We start from the raw sequence: 13,403 nt of genomic DNA, 5'->3' as shown, positions 1-13,403 counted from the left end.
GCAAATTACAAGATAATTCTGATGAATGAGAGAAGAATAAATTTCCACTTATTCTTGCTAGTTCTATGAAGAAGTAGTTTACAAAACGGTATTATAATTTTACAACAATCTCCAAGACTAAACTTGCATTCACTTACGTAAGGTATTCAACTTATAATGTTATATTATTGTGTTGAATTTACTTGGTGATTGGAGTACGGTAATATATCATGAAATAACAATAACCATAGAGAGAGGATATGTTTGCATGCATTCCTGTATGCTTCTTTTACGGTAATACTGACTACAATTTATTACCCCCGGTCATACTCAAGACGCTAGTCTCAGGACCTTCCCTTTCCAGAGGGGAACAGACCATTCACATAAATCTTACCACATTATTACATTATAATTAAGTTGTTTTGTGTCTCAAACCTTCAATTTTTTTGAGTTTGTTGATTGTGTTTGCTTCTAGAAGGAGAGGCTGAAGAGTGGTTCCTAGAGTGCCGGATGACAGACAAAGCACTTTGTTTTCAGGACAGAAGACACTCCAGTTCACACTGAGTTGCAGCGTTTTCACCAGGCTCAACGTCATTTTATTCTCAATAGCATCCAACTAAAAAATTCAAATTTTTTATGGAAATGCATTCTACAGTTTAAACTATATAAATTATTTGCATATTGGACGTTATTGATTCGAATTTAGCAGAGGAGGAGTTTAGGTGTCTCCTGTTTTTCTCTCTCAACAATTTTAATGGTAAGTACATGTAGGTAACATTGATGAATAAAAGTAGATCATTCTCTAATTTGAACGCTTAGAACGATTACAATAATTCAACTATAACATGACTTTATGAGTTACTGGACGAAAAAAATGAAGTTTGGCCAAGTGCCAAACTATGAGATTAGATTATTATGAGATTATATTGATAAAAAGCCAATAATTAAACAGTGAAAGATATTTTTAATTAATTTTTCACCTTAGGATAATTAGCTTATCACAATGAAATATCAGGGCACCGAGCTTCGCTCGTTATTTATTTATAAACTATTGATAAACAGAACACAATTCTTAAAAATGATTGGGGAAGGACTAACAGGCACAGCCCAAAACTGTTTCTTCCCCGAGTTTTGATTTATACACTATAAATAGTCCAGAAAGTAGGTTATGTTCCATACGCTTGAATTCAGGTTCAATTTTCAGTCCACAACAAAAAAGTTCTAATTTAGATTATTTACAAACCAAATTCAATAACAAAATACCACTCAATAATCACTTTAAATTGTCAAATAATGAATAGCTTTGAAAATTATCGTATACTCTAGATTAGAATGATTATCATGTCATGTTAACAAATCCGATTATTTTGATCAATTCGATTAAAATTTCTAGATAATATTCCTTGCTGATTGATTACACAGCTGGAAATAATTCTGTCTCTCTCCCACACACGCATCTTCTGTTTCGACAGACAACGAAATTATCATCTGTTTTTACAAGGATGAATAATTGTTATCCTTCTTCATGTCCTTCAGCGAGTTTTCCCAGTAATGAGATCTAGTGCAAACAAATTTTTATATCACAAACCTACTATGTTCCAAATTTCGTGAAAATCGTTAGAGCCGTTTTCGAGATCCGTTGAACATAATAACCAGATAAAAATATAAACAGATATACAGAAATTACTCGCTTAATATAATAGAATTGCTGAAACAATAAATACCAACAACTTATAGGAGTTAAGAGACATGATTCTAAATTAAAGTTATTTACACAAACCTGATGAAGTTCAACGCCATTATCAGTTATGTACAATATTTGATAATTTTCCACCCAGACAAATCCTATTAGTGAAGCCTTTCTCATGTTACAGCTATGCGACTTTTCTGGCGATTGTTTCCCATTGTAGAAATGGATGAATTCCTAGAAATAAAATATATTTCCTTAATAATAGCTTACTCTTTTTTCATGCAAATTTACGTTTATGATCAATATTTTGCTGAGGGTGATGCCCACATGAGGTCCAGGCTTGTCCTCAAAAATTTCCAATATTTAAATCAATGTCCAGCCATCCCTGGATGGATCGCGACACAAACGCATAAATACTAAATAGTCAATACTTTACTAATAATTGTCGAAAATACAATACGAATTTATGCCACTTGATTGGCAGAAGCAGGCGGGATAGGTTACTCAAGTTGTTGTTTAGAGACTCACTCAAGCTGTAATAACCCTTTCCAATAAGCCACTGTGTGATTACATTTCTGAAACTGTTGTACCGAGCTATGGGAGATAGGCTTACAGTGGACATCACAATCACTGTACGTCATTATTCGCAGAGGCCTCTATTGTAGAAGCAATATGTCCCTCAGATGATCTGAATGTCCCCAGAGCAGGATATCATACTTACTAGATGTGGCTCAAAACTGAGTTATGGAGATGCTGATTGCTGAGTTTGTTTCTCATTTTTCTAAGAAGCACTTGAGAGCTTTGAGCATACCTTGTTCAAATTCTGCTCCCAGTTGAGCTTGCTACCAGCAGTGAAGCCCAAAAGAGTAACTGGTGCAGCATTAAGAGTGCACATCAGCTCCTGTGTTGTACCTTTATTCAGCAACAGTCTGTTGGCCTAGAACCATTATTTTGCCTTCTCATAAAACGTTTTTAGCTTTGCTTTTGGTTTCAAGAGGTAGGCTACTATGATACCATCAATTAATGAGACGGATGTTGATGAAAGATTAATGTACTTAGAGATATATAGAGTTTTTCAGAAACACCGGTAAACGAGTTTAAATTTATAAATACTATTTGTAGGAGACGGCTCTTCAAGTGGTCACCCTTACAACGAGAGTAGCAGACGCACGAATCTTAACTTATCTTGATTGGTGACTATAAATGTCATAATCAAGGAAAATAAATAGAATTTATTATAATATAAAGCTTTAAAATTAGGATAAACTAGGGTTTGATCACATTGAATTCTAATTATGACTAAGGACCATTGATAAGACATAGGAAATCAAGCAAAGAAATAAAATATTTTAGCAATAACTAATTCAAAGCTTGTACGACTTGTCAGAGCAACATTGATGAAGACCACCTGTCAGGTGAAGATGGATAGATAAATGACAGATAAGTTTTGGGTGGACCAAAGACTGAAACAAGGAGACGGCCTGGCACCAGTGCTCTTCAACCTGGCATTGGAAAGAGTGATTAGAGGGTGTTGGCAGACACAAGTGGTACATTAATAAACAAAATACCCAACAGATTTTAGGGTATGAAGATGACCTGGACCTAGCTCTAAAAACATCAGCTAACGTCGAGTGATAATTAATGTGATGCCTACAGGCAAGGCCATCCTGAAAAGTTGAAATATTACTATTCTTAATTGTTTTATATTTTTATATGTTTGACTGAGTTGACAAACGTAAATAAGTGTAAAATTATTATTGACATAGTTTATATGTCAACTCTACGACAAGGACAAAGTCAGGTCCACTTTCTGACACAGTCAATCAGTTATCTGGTCATGAATAAGGAGAGAAGTATGAAATAAGAAATGTTTGAAAACTTGGAAAATGCAGCTAATGAGATTGGTCTAAAAGTAAATTGGGATAAGACCAAGTTCATGCATCAAAGCAGACGTTATAATAACAAAAGAAAGCAAGACCTATCAGTGGATGAGTACAGCTTTGAGAAAGTGAATGACTTCACCTAACTGGGAGTTACCGTAACATAGCAGCTGGCAGTGGTGAGATGATGACATACAAAAGCGGCTAAATATAGGGAATAAAACATTGTTTTCTATGCTGCAGTTATTCAAGTCAAGAAGTGTCCATAGAAATTTAGAGGCCAGATTACATAATTGTATAATACGTACAGTGGTCACGTATGGGAGTGAAGAGTGGATATTAACATGTTAGGCTGCAGGGATTCTAGACTGCTGGGAAAGGAAACTGTTGCTTAGAATAAATGGACCTGTGTGTGATGAGGGTGTCTGGCGAATAAGAAATAACAATGAATTAGCTGCAACTAATAATATAATGAGCCACTCCTGTCCATATATGTTAGACAAAAACGTTTAAGATAGGCAAGGCATGTGGAGCGGATGCCAGACATTCGTGCTCACAGGAAAATACACGTGGGACAGCCAGGAGGCAAAAGACTGGTGGGCAAGCCAAGACTGACATTTGGATGTTATTGGTGGATGGTATTTCCAAGGATGCAGCAAATCTACTTTTAGAAATCGGAGAATGAAGGTGGGAGATCGTGATGAATGGAGGCGTAGAATTGAGGAGACCAGGGCTCTATTTGGGCTTTATTGCCATCGAAGAAGAATGCAAAAGTCAAGAAAAACATAGAACATAGAAAAGAATGCATTTTCATTAAAAATATTATTGTTACTAGGCCTACTCCATAAAGAACACTGTAAGGCAAGGTTATAAGTTAGAAAAAGTCAGAAAAAAGAAAGAGCTAAAACTATAATTCTTTCTTTCTTTCTTTATCCGGCGCTACAGCCCTAGGTCTCCTTCACAACACGCCTCCATTCTTCTCTGTTCATGAATCTTTCTTTCCACCCTACATAGATGAATAAAAATAATAATTCATAAAGATTTGTTGTTTCCATTCCATCCTATACGATCTCTGTTGTAGTCTAGACACTATTTCTAAGCAAATATTCAAAAACACTAACTTTTCATGATGAAATGCAATCCTTATATCATAGTAAAATATTTCATAAATATGAAGTGTTTCTTGAATATTTACGTGGAAACACAGTGTCTGGACCACAAGAATGTTATCATAGAGATTACTCACCACAGATACATTGTTCCTTTGAACAGCTAATATCTTGTCATCAGGACTAAATTTTATTGATACCACTGGGCCTTTGTCCTCAATACGAAAAGATCTCGAAGACTCACAATTTACGGACTTGACAACCACATCAGTTACTTCTCCAGTCAAAACAGTAAATACCTGCAATCAAAGATTATTTCATTACAAAGTGCAACATCAACTACATAAAACAAGTAGGCCTACGGTACCGTAACAAAATAGAATAGAATACAGCCTATAGTTTCATTAAAACAATACACTATTTTATTTCAAAAAATGATATTAAATGATAATTTTATTTTGTATGATGGAAAGTCTTGAGCTTTAATGTCGTAGCCTTATGTTAAAAAGAGCTACCTGTTCGGGCTGGTACCCGAACAAGAAAATGGAATGACAGAAAGTATATGTGAATAAAGCACTTTATTTTGTTATTTCTGTGTGATATAGGTACTACTGTTTTCTCTCTAAAATTTTTGTTCATTAATTTTTATTAGAATATCAAGACTGGATTCTTGGCAATAGTCTATACGGTATTGTATGTGAATATTGTTACCGTATAAATTATTGTTTTGTTTCTACATAGCCTAATAAACCTAGCACAAAAAGGTTATAAGTGTAGGAAAAAGTGAATCATTCAATGAATTACAAATCTAGAATTGAATAACAAAAAAATCAGTGAAACTGACCTGACTGTTCGAATCATCATAGAAAACATTATTCAAACGAGCTTTACTGACTGCTTCAAACCTAAGAGGATTGGAGGATAACTCCAAATAAGTATTTGAGCTGCACATTGTGTTCAAATTAGAGATTAAATTAATATAGCATTATAATAGGATCCGTAAATCAGTATGAACGTTTTTCACTGATTTCAGGTTATATGCTTTTGTTTTCTGTTTCTATATTTCTGTTATGTTGTAGGTTAGAAATTGAGAATTGAGAATGATTATCGATATCGATAGGCTACTATCGATACTTTGACATTGATGTTTTATATAATATCTTCCGAATTATTTCAGTTCAAAAATCTGGGAAGGTCTCGCTTCATCTAAATCTCAGTTTGTCTAGCTCTTGTTGCTCTCGTTAAATTGAGTTACTACAGTATCATTTTATATTCTTACAATCGTATTTTTGTATAACTTTAAAATGAAAAAAAAAACACTCACATCCTTTGGTGTGGTGACCGTTTCGTGCTGGTACTGCACATTTTCAAGCCTAACAGAAACTCACGATTGAGTATACCATTGTAATAATCTTGTCAAAACAAGATGGATAACCAACAACAAATTTTATATTCGATATTCGATCGAAATTAATTTTATAGCAATATGTATTATTTAGAATAATAAGAGCCTATTTCCAATCAAAAGCAAAAACTAGACCCCCAAGTACCCTTCTACCGTCTACCTTTGAAAAATATTTACATGATAAAACATAACTTTTTAGTTGGATCATGAAAGACCCCTGTTGGCTGGGGGAGCTTTGAGACGAACATCGGACTCAAGAATCTGTTGAAACCAGAATTCACCTACAGTATCCCTGCTTGTCGTAGGAGGCGACTAAAAGGGGCCCCCTTTCCAAAGCCCTTCTTCTTCTTCTTCTTCTTAATATGCTTTGGAACTTTTCATTTCTAGAATGGCACTATTTCTATTGGTTAGCTGTGTCCTATTCTTTTCCATCTGTCGGCCTTCCTTGACCATTTTTCTCTCTTTCTTACTTCTTTTAGGCCAACCTAAGCCTAAGGAATGGCACAAGGCCTTCCTTATATGGTGTTTCTAACGGTGCCTGCAGGATACCAGGCGCCCTCCTGTAGTACATGGGCCTGGACATGTGGGGCTCTGTCTGGGTCGACTGTACTTCCGTAGCTGCTCGTGGGAACCACATAGATGAAGAATAAACAAACAAGCCAAAACCAGACCCTGAGGCAACTCTTGAAGTTGCCTCGTCCTCAAACCCATCAGGATCTGCCCCATCAGGGCAGATTCCTCAATCTGAAATGAATGCTTCAGGTACACAGGAGGTTTTGTTGCACTCTTATGTAGAGGCTAACACTGAGAAGGCTTCTACCGATTACAATATGGATGATGTAAGCTCTATCACACCACCCAAATTGAAGGAGGAGGATGAGCTCCTCAGGAGTCCAGAAAAGCAAGAACCCTCACAAATTCAAGACAGCAACTGAGCAGTTTGTGGGTGAAGAGACCAAACCTCACCAATGCTCAAAGAAGGGCAATCATTCAGGCAGAACTTCTTGAGAGGTGTGAGGCTTATGACCCTGCAAAGTTTCTAAAGGGGCAAAAAGAAAAAACCTAAGAGACCAGAGATGGGTGGAACTCCAGGCACAAACTTGGTGTCATGAGGCTGGGTCTATCATGGCCAAGTGCCCTAGAGGTGATTTGGTGACCCCTCCCGCAGTGGAAAGACCTACAAAAAAGGTCAGGAATGGAACTCATGCAGGTCACGGGGAACGAACCCTGAATCTAGGGACTTCCAGTGAAGGAGCCTCTTACAGTGACACTTCTGCCACCAAAATGGCCATTGTCTTGGAAGGCTATCCTTAGGCTGAGCTTTTGGCAGAGCAAGGAGAAGTCATTCAAGTAGCCATTACAGATGAGCTTCCACCCCTTGAGGATGGCTGCACTCCATCATTTGCAGGCACCTACATGGCGAAAGGTGCCTTGATCATATCTAGCATCAACAATGCTACTAAGCATTGATTGGAGGCACTCATCTACTCAAACCACTTGGGGAGAAGAAACTTATTGTTGGTCTGAGAAAAGAAATCTTGAGGTCAGCGAGTGTATTCTTTAGAGCTCCCATTGCTTCTGAAGAAGACTCAAGAAAAGATCCTTGAGATGCTCGACAAGCAAAACTCCACCTTGAAGGTGAAGGAGTGGAATGTCCTGCCAGTCAAGCCAGACCCAAAAGGTTACGGATTCGTCTGTTTCCTGGATGAGGCCTGCATCAATGCTGTCAGGTCAGTCAACTCTAGAGCCAACCTAGGACTTTGGCAAGTTTCAATTGTCTCAACAACAGTTAAGGATGATGCCCAGGGTCCTTCATAGTAGAGCAGCATCTGCTGCTTCTTGTTAGTTCTTCTTCAGAGAGGGATTTGACCTGGCACTGATCCAAGAACCATTGCATTTCAAAAAATGATATTAATGATAATTTTATTTTGTATGATGAAAAGTCTTGAGCTTTAATGCCGTAGACTTATGTTAAAAAGAGCTACCTGTTCGGGCTGGTACCCGAACAAGAAAATGTTAAGACAGCAAGTACAGGGTGCCCAGCCCCCCCCCCCAATCCAAGTGTATGCCCCCCCCCCCCAAAGTATCCCAATTCCCAACCCTTAGTTTTTGCATTAGTCAGTGTATGACAATAAGATTCACATCTTACATTCTAATCTTCCAAAGGGCATTATTTACCTTTGTTCTTGTGAGGAATTCTTTCTGTTTTCATAATATTGTAAAAATATATACCATCGTTTCTTATCTCTCTTAAAATAGAAATAAAGTATCTTTTTGAGACTAGCAGTGCACCCGTTCTTGTTCGGAAGGACTAAAACGTACTACATTACATCAGGAATAACTACATTACAAATATTTTAATAGGATATTAAAAGATAAGTAAGGGAGGCTTTGCTTTTTAAATGTAAAGGTTACTTATAAAAAGTTGAATAATAATATCATTGGTATTCTTTTATTGCAAAAGAATATTGCATAGCAATTTTGGTTAACATTCATACAAATTTGGAACGATTTTATTCATACAATATATAATGTCGGCAAGTTTAGGTATTCTAAATCCTATACTATTAAACGAAAAATTTCTGTTTAGATGTTTTGATTTTTAGATGTTTACATGTTTGTATTTCACCGGATCTCGAAAACGGCTCTAACGATTCTCACGAAATTCAGAACATAGTATGTTTATAATATAAAAATTCGATTGCACTAGTTCTCATCCCTGGGGAAACTCGCTGAAGGACATTAAAAGAATTTATTCATCCTTGGAAAAACAGCTGATAATTTTGACGTCTGTTGATAATAGAAGTGAGTGAGCGAGTGCATGTGTGTAGGACTCAGACAAAATTATGACTCAGCTGTTGAACTTTTGTACCTAATTCAATCAGGTACTTAGTGGCAGTTGTACAAAAGCCGGTTAAATTTTAATCCTGATTAATTCCAGTAGAACCAATCAGATAAGCTATTTTTTTGAGATGGTCTTCTGTGATTTGGTTCTCGTGAAATTAATCAGGATTAAAATTTAACATGCTTTTGAGACAGAAATTTTTGCATTCCTCTGCGAATTAATCTCAATCAACTGTGATTAGATAGAACCTTTCTATATGAACTATGAATATTTATTATAATTTCTTCTTTCTTGATAATTTTTATATGCTTTTGTAGGTACCCCAGAGCGGAGCTCGGTGCCCCGATATTTATCATAAATTGGAACAGGTTGTCCCTGATGTTGTGTTGTTGGTAGTATTTACTTTTTAACATTACAGGAGTAAATAATAACACAAGTCGAACTTGTATCTTCAAATGGTTTGGTTTTTGGAATCATCTGAACAAGTACATTTTGTAAATTCTATCTATTAATACCAAATATCGGGGCACCAAGCTTTGCTCGTTATTTATTCATTGATAAACAGAACTCAATTCTTTGAAATGATTGGGAAGGACTAACAGGCACAGCCCAAAACTGTTTCTTCCCCGAATTTTGATTTATTCACTATAAATTTATAGTTGGAATATTTAATATTCCAAAAGTAGGTTATGTTTCATAGACTTGAATTCAAGTGAAATTTTCAGTCCAAATATTTGAAAACATAAAAGTTCTAATTTAGATTGTTTACATACCAAATTGAGTAACAAAATAACACTCACTAATCACTTAGAACTGTAAAGTAATGATTAACTTTGGATATTATGATATATACCATCTCATGTCAACAAATCAGATTACTGTATTTTGATCGAGTCAATTAAAATTTCTAGATTTCTCGCGAGATACGATGAGCTAATTGATTACACAGCTGATCTCCCACACAGGCACACGCATCTTCTGTTATCGACAGACGACGAAATCATCATCTGTTTTTCCAAGGATGAATTATCCTTTTCATGTCCTTCAGGGAGTTTTCTCAGGGATGAGACCTAGTGCAATCGAATTTTGATATCATAAACCTTCTATATTCAGAATTTCGTGAAAATCGTTAGAGCCGTTTCCGAGATCCGTTGAACATAAATAACCAGCATATAACCAGATAACCAGATATAAAAATAGAAAAATACGAACAGATATACAGAAATTGCTCGCTTAATATAATAGGATAACAACTTATAGTCCAGTCAAATGGTCGTTTTTCAGGAAACAGCCCCGAAAGAATTTTTTTCGATGGTTCTATCTGTATTTTGGGGCGCTAAATTCTAATCTGAAATTTGCTCACACGCCAGAGGGCGACTTCACCCCCAAAATTTTGGACTTTTTTTAAGTTTTCCATTTAATCTCGAGAACCTTGAATTTAACGAGATAGAGCATTCTCTATATAATATTGTTCATTAATTTTTATTAGAATATCAAGACTGGATTCTTGGCAATAGTCTATACGGTATTGTATGTGAATATTGTTACCGTATAAATTATTGTTTTGTTTCTACATAGCCTAATAAACCTAGCACAAAAAGGTTATAAGTGTAGGAAAAAGTGAATCATTCAATGAATTACAAATCTAGAATTGAATAACAAAAAAATCAGTGAAACTGACCTGACTGTTCGAATCATCATAGAAAACATTATTCAAACGAGCTTTACTGACTGCTTCAAACCTAAGAGGATTGGAGGATAACTCCAAATAAGTATTTGAGCTGCACATTGTGTTCAAATTAGAGATTAAATTAATATAGCATTATAATAGGATCCGTAAATCAGTATGAACGTTTTTCACTGATTTCAGGTTATATGCTTTTGTTTTCTGTTTCTATATTTCTGTTATGTTGTAGGTTAGAAATTGAGAATGATTATCGATATCGATAGGCTACTATCGATACTTTGACATTGATGTTTTATATAATATCTTCCGAATTATTTCAGTTCAAAAATCTGGGAAGGTCTCGCTTCATCTAAATCTCAGTTTGTCTAGCTCTTGTTGCTCTCGTTAAATTGAGTTACTACAGTATCATTTTATATTCTTACAATCGTATTTTTGTATAACTTTAAAATGAAAAAAAAAACACTCACATCCTTTGGTGTGGTGACCGTTTCGTGCTGGTACTGCACATTTTCAAGCCTAACAGAAACTCACGATTGAGTATACCATTGTAATAATCTTGTCAAAACAAGATGGATAACCAACAACGAATTTTATATTCGATATTCGATCGAAATTAATTTTATAGCAATATGTATTATTTAGAATAATAAGAGCCTATTTCCAATCAAAAGCAAAAACTAAACCCCCAAGTACCCTTCTACCGTCTACCTTTGAAAAATGTTTACATGATAAAACATAACTTTTTAGTTGGATCATGAAAGACCCCTGTTGGCTGGGGGAGCTTTGAGACGAACATCGGACTCAAGAATCTGTTGAAACCAGAATTCACCTACAGTATCCCTGCTTGTCGTAGGAGGCGACTAAAAGGGGCCCCCTTTCCAAAGCCCTTCTTCTTCTTCTTAATATGCTTTGGAACTTTTCATTTCTAGAATGGCACTATTTCCATTGGTTTAGCTGTGTCCTATTCTTTTCCATCTGTCGGCCTTCCTTGACCATTTTTCTCTCTTTCTTACTTCTTTTAGGCCAACCTAAGCCTAAGGAATGGCACAAGGCCTTCCTTATATGGTGTTTCTAACGGTGCCTGCAGGATACCAGGCGCCCTCCTGTAGTACATGGGCCTGGACATGTGGGGCTCTGTCTGGGTCGACTGTACTTCCGTAGCTGCTCGTGGGAACCACATAGATGAAGAATAAACAAACAAGCCAAAACCAGACCCTGAGGCAACTCTTGAAGTTGCCTCGTCCTCAAACCCATCAGGATCTGCCCCATCAGGGCAGATTCCTCAATCTGAAATGAATGCTTCAGGTACACAGGAGGTTTTGTTGCACTCTTATGTAGAGGCTAACACTGAGAAGGCTTCTACCGATTACAATATGGATGATGTAAGCTCTATCACACCACCCAAATTGAAGGAGGAGGATGAGCTCCTCAGGAGTCCAGAAAAGCAAGAACCCTCACAAATTCAAGACAGCAACTGAGCAGTTTGTGGGTGAAGAGACCAAACCTCACCAATGCTCAAAGAAGGGCAATCATTCAGGCAGAACTTCTTGAGAGGTGTGAGGCTTATGACCCTGCAAAGTTTCTAAAGGGGCAAAAAGAAAAAACCTAAGAGACCAGAGATGGGTGGAACTCCAGGCACAAACTTGGTGTCATGAGGCTGGGTCTATCATGGCCAAGTGCCCTAGAGGTGATTTGGTGACCCCTCCCGCAGTGGAAAGACCTACAAAAAAGGTCAGGAATGGAACTCATGCAGGTCACGGGGAACGAACCCTGAATCTAGGGACTTCCAGTGAAGGAGCCTCTTACAGTGACACTTCTGCCACCAAAATGGCCATTGTCTTGGAAGGCTATCCTTAGGCTGAGCTTTTGGCAGAGCAAGGAGAAGTCATTCAAGTAGCCATTACAGATGAGCTTCCACCCCTTGAGGATGGCTGCACTCCATCATTTGCAGGCACCTACATGGCGAAAGGTGCCTTGATCATATCTAGCATCAACAATGCTACTAAGCATTGATTGGAGGCACTCATCTACTCAAACCACTTGGGGAGAAGAAACTTATTGTTGGTCTGAGAAAAGAAATCTTGAGGTCAGCGAGTGTATTCTTTAGAGCTCCCATTGCTTCTGAAGAAGACTCAAGAAAAGATCCTTGAGATGCTCGACAAGCAAAACTCCACCTTGAAGGTGAAGGAGTGGAATGTCCTGCCAGTCAAGCCAGACCCAAAAGGTTACGGATTCGTCTGTTTCCTGGATGAGGCCTGCATCAATGCTGTCAGGTCAGTCAACTCTAGAGCCAACCTAGGACTTTGGCAAGTTTCAATTGTCTCAACAACAGTTAAGGATGATGCCCAGGGTCCTTCATAGTAGAGCAGCATCTGCTGCTTCTTGTTAGTTCTTCTTCAGAGAGGGATTTGACCTGGCACTGATCCAAGAACCATTGCTTCACTGAGGAATAGTATTGCAGGCCTGGGTGATACCAAGGGTACGTTGATATACTGATGTATCTCTCAAGAATGTCAGAACCTGCATACTTGTGAGAAGAGGTATGGACTGCCTAACTCTTAATGAATTCTGTTCTAGAGATATCACTGTGTTGTCTTTAACCTGGAGCTATGAGGGCAGGAAATGGAGCACAACTGCAGGCTCAGCCTACTTGCCCTATGACTCTGTGGACCTTCCTCCATCAAAAGAACTTGAACTCCTGGTGGAGTCATCTTGTGCTGGCAGACAACAACTCCTTGTAGGTTGTGATGCCAATGCTCATCATACAACTGAATGGGGAAGCTCAGATACGAATCCATGAGGTGAGGC

The 13,403-nt window shown here is 37.3% G+C and overlaps 1 protein-coding gene and 1 pseudogene across 1 annotated transcript in view; one reads left to right on the top strand and one right to left on the bottom strand.

Annotated features, from left to right (window-relative positions):
* Positions 1-5,744, bottom strand: part of LOC111051972 (regulator of MON1-CCZ1 complex-like) — a 28,091-nt gene extending 22,347 nt beyond the window's left edge. The window contains exons 1-4 of the mRNA XM_039428444.1: positions 5,503-5,744; positions 4,796-4,957; positions 1,760-1,903; positions 415-595 (exon numbers count right to left, since the gene is read on the bottom strand). Coding sequence (XP_039284378.1) covers positions 415-595; positions 1,760-1,903; positions 4,796-4,957; positions 5,503-5,610 — 595 coding nt within the window. The 5' untranslated portion in view covers positions 5,611-5,744. The remainder of the gene's footprint in view (positions 1-414; positions 596-1,759; positions 1,904-4,795; positions 4,958-5,502) is intronic.
* A 6,488-nt stretch (positions 5,745-12,232) lies between these two features.
* On the top strand, positions 12,233-12,637 carry LOC120351388 (annotated as a pseudogene).
* The last annotated feature ends 766 nt before the right edge of the window (positions 12,638-13,403 follow it).

This window comes from Nilaparvata lugens, chromosome 5 (genome assembly GCF_014356525.2).
Source record: "Nilaparvata lugens isolate BPH chromosome 5, ASM1435652v1, whole genome shotgun sequence".
Taxonomy (NCBI): domain Eukaryota; kingdom Metazoa; phylum Arthropoda; class Insecta; order Hemiptera; family Delphacidae; genus Nilaparvata; species Nilaparvata lugens.
This window is presented reverse-complemented; position numbering and strand designations above follow the sequence as displayed.